Genomic DNA, 2056 nt, shown 5'->3' on the forward strand with positions numbered 1-2056 from the left:
GGCAGGGCAGCAACTGGCGGCCTTGTGCCAGGCAAGGAAAACGCTGTCTGTCTGCCCTCACAGCCAGGGGCAGAAGAAAGAGAGCAGTGCTTCTCAGCTTTCGCTCCCCACAGCAGTGACCCCTCTTCTCCGTGACCGTGGCCCTGCACCCCCTCCTGTTCCAGACGCCTCCCACCACAAGCACTCACCGATCCGGAAGTCAATGTACCCTTCGCCTCCACTCAGCACCAGGACGTTCTTCAGCTTCTGCCCCTCGGTCTCGGTGGCCGCTGTGCCGGGGTTCTCTGAAGGGCTGTCCAACACACTCCCATTCAGGGTTGCTAGGACATTGCCTGTAGAGGACAGAGGTGCTGTCAGTGCCTGTGCTCGACCCCATGCAGTTCACACACACACGCACACAACTGGGTACACCAGTTCCTTCTGCTGGTGAAATCTGGAAGTCACTGCAATTTAAACTGCCAATTTTTGAGCCACAGTGACCTGCAAAGACTAAAGGGCATGGACAGCCATCTGCTGCAGACCAGCAGAACAGAGTGCAGGACAAGATCCTCACAAGGAAGGGCTATGCTCATCCTTACCAGGCACAGAGACGAAGAACTTGACAGCATCTCGGTGGCCATGGAAACAGAGTTGTGCCTGAGCCATGGAGCAGTAGGGAATGAAACTGCTGGCAGATTTGTCACTGGTGTCATCACCGTACACGTGGATCACTCCGCCAGAGCGGCCGCCCTCTCCAGAGGTTGGTGAGGTCTTGTTGGCTGAGGACACAGAGAAGGAACCTTATCAGTGATGGCTCTGAGTCCAATTTACAGAAGGGACTCGATCAAAGAGAAAACTCATGAGCCATGGAGGAAAACCTTTAAAGGCTCTTTAAAGGTCTTGTGTTAAGGATGTGACAGAGGAGACCACACTAGTCTATACCGTCCTTCTCTCAGGCTGATAACAATCCACTCGTGATAACAAACTGCATTTTCTCATCTGATCTAGTATTTGACAACTACAGAGGGACATATCCCTGGAGAGCAAGAGTGACCCTAGGGCAAGCTGGACAAAGGTTTCTGAGGTGTCCCCTTGAAGATCTCTTCACCAGCTGTGCAGCCTCCAGAAATGACCTACAGTCCTAGGATCAACCTTGGTCTGTTGTGTATCCAAAGGATTCTGCTGGACCCATGAGACATTAAGGGCACGTGGAGGACAATTACTGCTATCTTCTTGATTGGTGAAGTTGCTCAGTTTCCAAGTCGAGTCCTTTGCTCACGCCAAGCTATGAGCACACAGGCTGCTGAAAGCAGTCTCTGGGACTGGTGAAAGACTCTCAGCCCAGTAAATGTCACAGCAGTGGAATGAGGTTCTTCCTTAGTCCCCGATTTAGCCGTGACACCGGAAGATCAGCTATTCAAGCAACGAACATCTGAAAGATGTTCACCACCCTTCCACAGCTTCCAAGGACTTCAAGGTGGGCTCAGGGGCCAGCCTCTTTCATGACCAGGCTCCAAGAATGTGAATTCTCCTGCCCACCACGGAGCAGAGCATGCTCAGAGCTCCGGTTGGGAGATCCTTTCCTTCCACACGCACCCACACCAGTAAAACAGCAGCAGTACTAAAATCAGGCAGCCTTTGCTTCCTGTGAGAGAACTGAATCGCTTGCTTCATCACTTGCTTCATCACTTGTTTCCGTCTTGGGCTGGCTTTCAATTATTAAGTGACCTGGACAAAGGAGACTTTTACCCATCTGGCTCAAGCCAGGAGAGGTGAATCAACAAATATTTGGATGGAAGAATGAGAATCGGTGTGTGTAGGGGAAGATCCCCAAGATGAAGGCTCTCTGCACCTCTGTGCTTTGGTTCGCTGTGCGGAGCTATAACTGGGTGACCTCATCTGATTGACAGACAAGGCTGGAACTAGTACTTCTCACTCACTACCTGTCTTCTTACTGCAACCGATGTCAGATGCCTTAAAAGGAGGATACATATGTCAGTAACGCTTCTGGACAGCCACAGAAATATCTTACAATGAGGAAAAAATGCTCCTTTCTGACCCTGGACAAGTGAGGATC

The 2056-nt window shown here is 51.1% G+C and overlaps 1 protein-coding gene across 1 annotated transcript in view; it reads right to left on the bottom strand.

Moving 5' to 3' along the window:
• MAPK8IP3 (mitogen-activated protein kinase 8 interacting protein 3) overlaps positions 1-2056 on the bottom strand; it is a 36837-nt gene that overhangs the window by 967 nt on the left and 33814 nt on the right. Inside the window, exons 23-24 of the mRNA XM_010134783.1 lie at positions 579-758; positions 189-332 (exon numbers count right to left, since the gene is read on the bottom strand). Of these exons, the coding sequence (XP_010133085.1) occupies positions 189-332; positions 579-758 (324 nt within the window). The remainder of the gene's footprint in view (positions 1-188; positions 333-578; positions 759-2056) is intronic.

The sequence above is a fragment of the Buceros rhinoceros genome, unplaced genomic scaffold, assembly GCF_000710305.1.
Source record: "Buceros rhinoceros silvestris isolate BGI_N320 unplaced genomic scaffold, ASM71030v1 scaffold32784, whole genome shotgun sequence".
NCBI lineage: Eukaryota > Metazoa > Chordata > Aves > Bucerotiformes > Bucerotidae > Buceros > Buceros rhinoceros.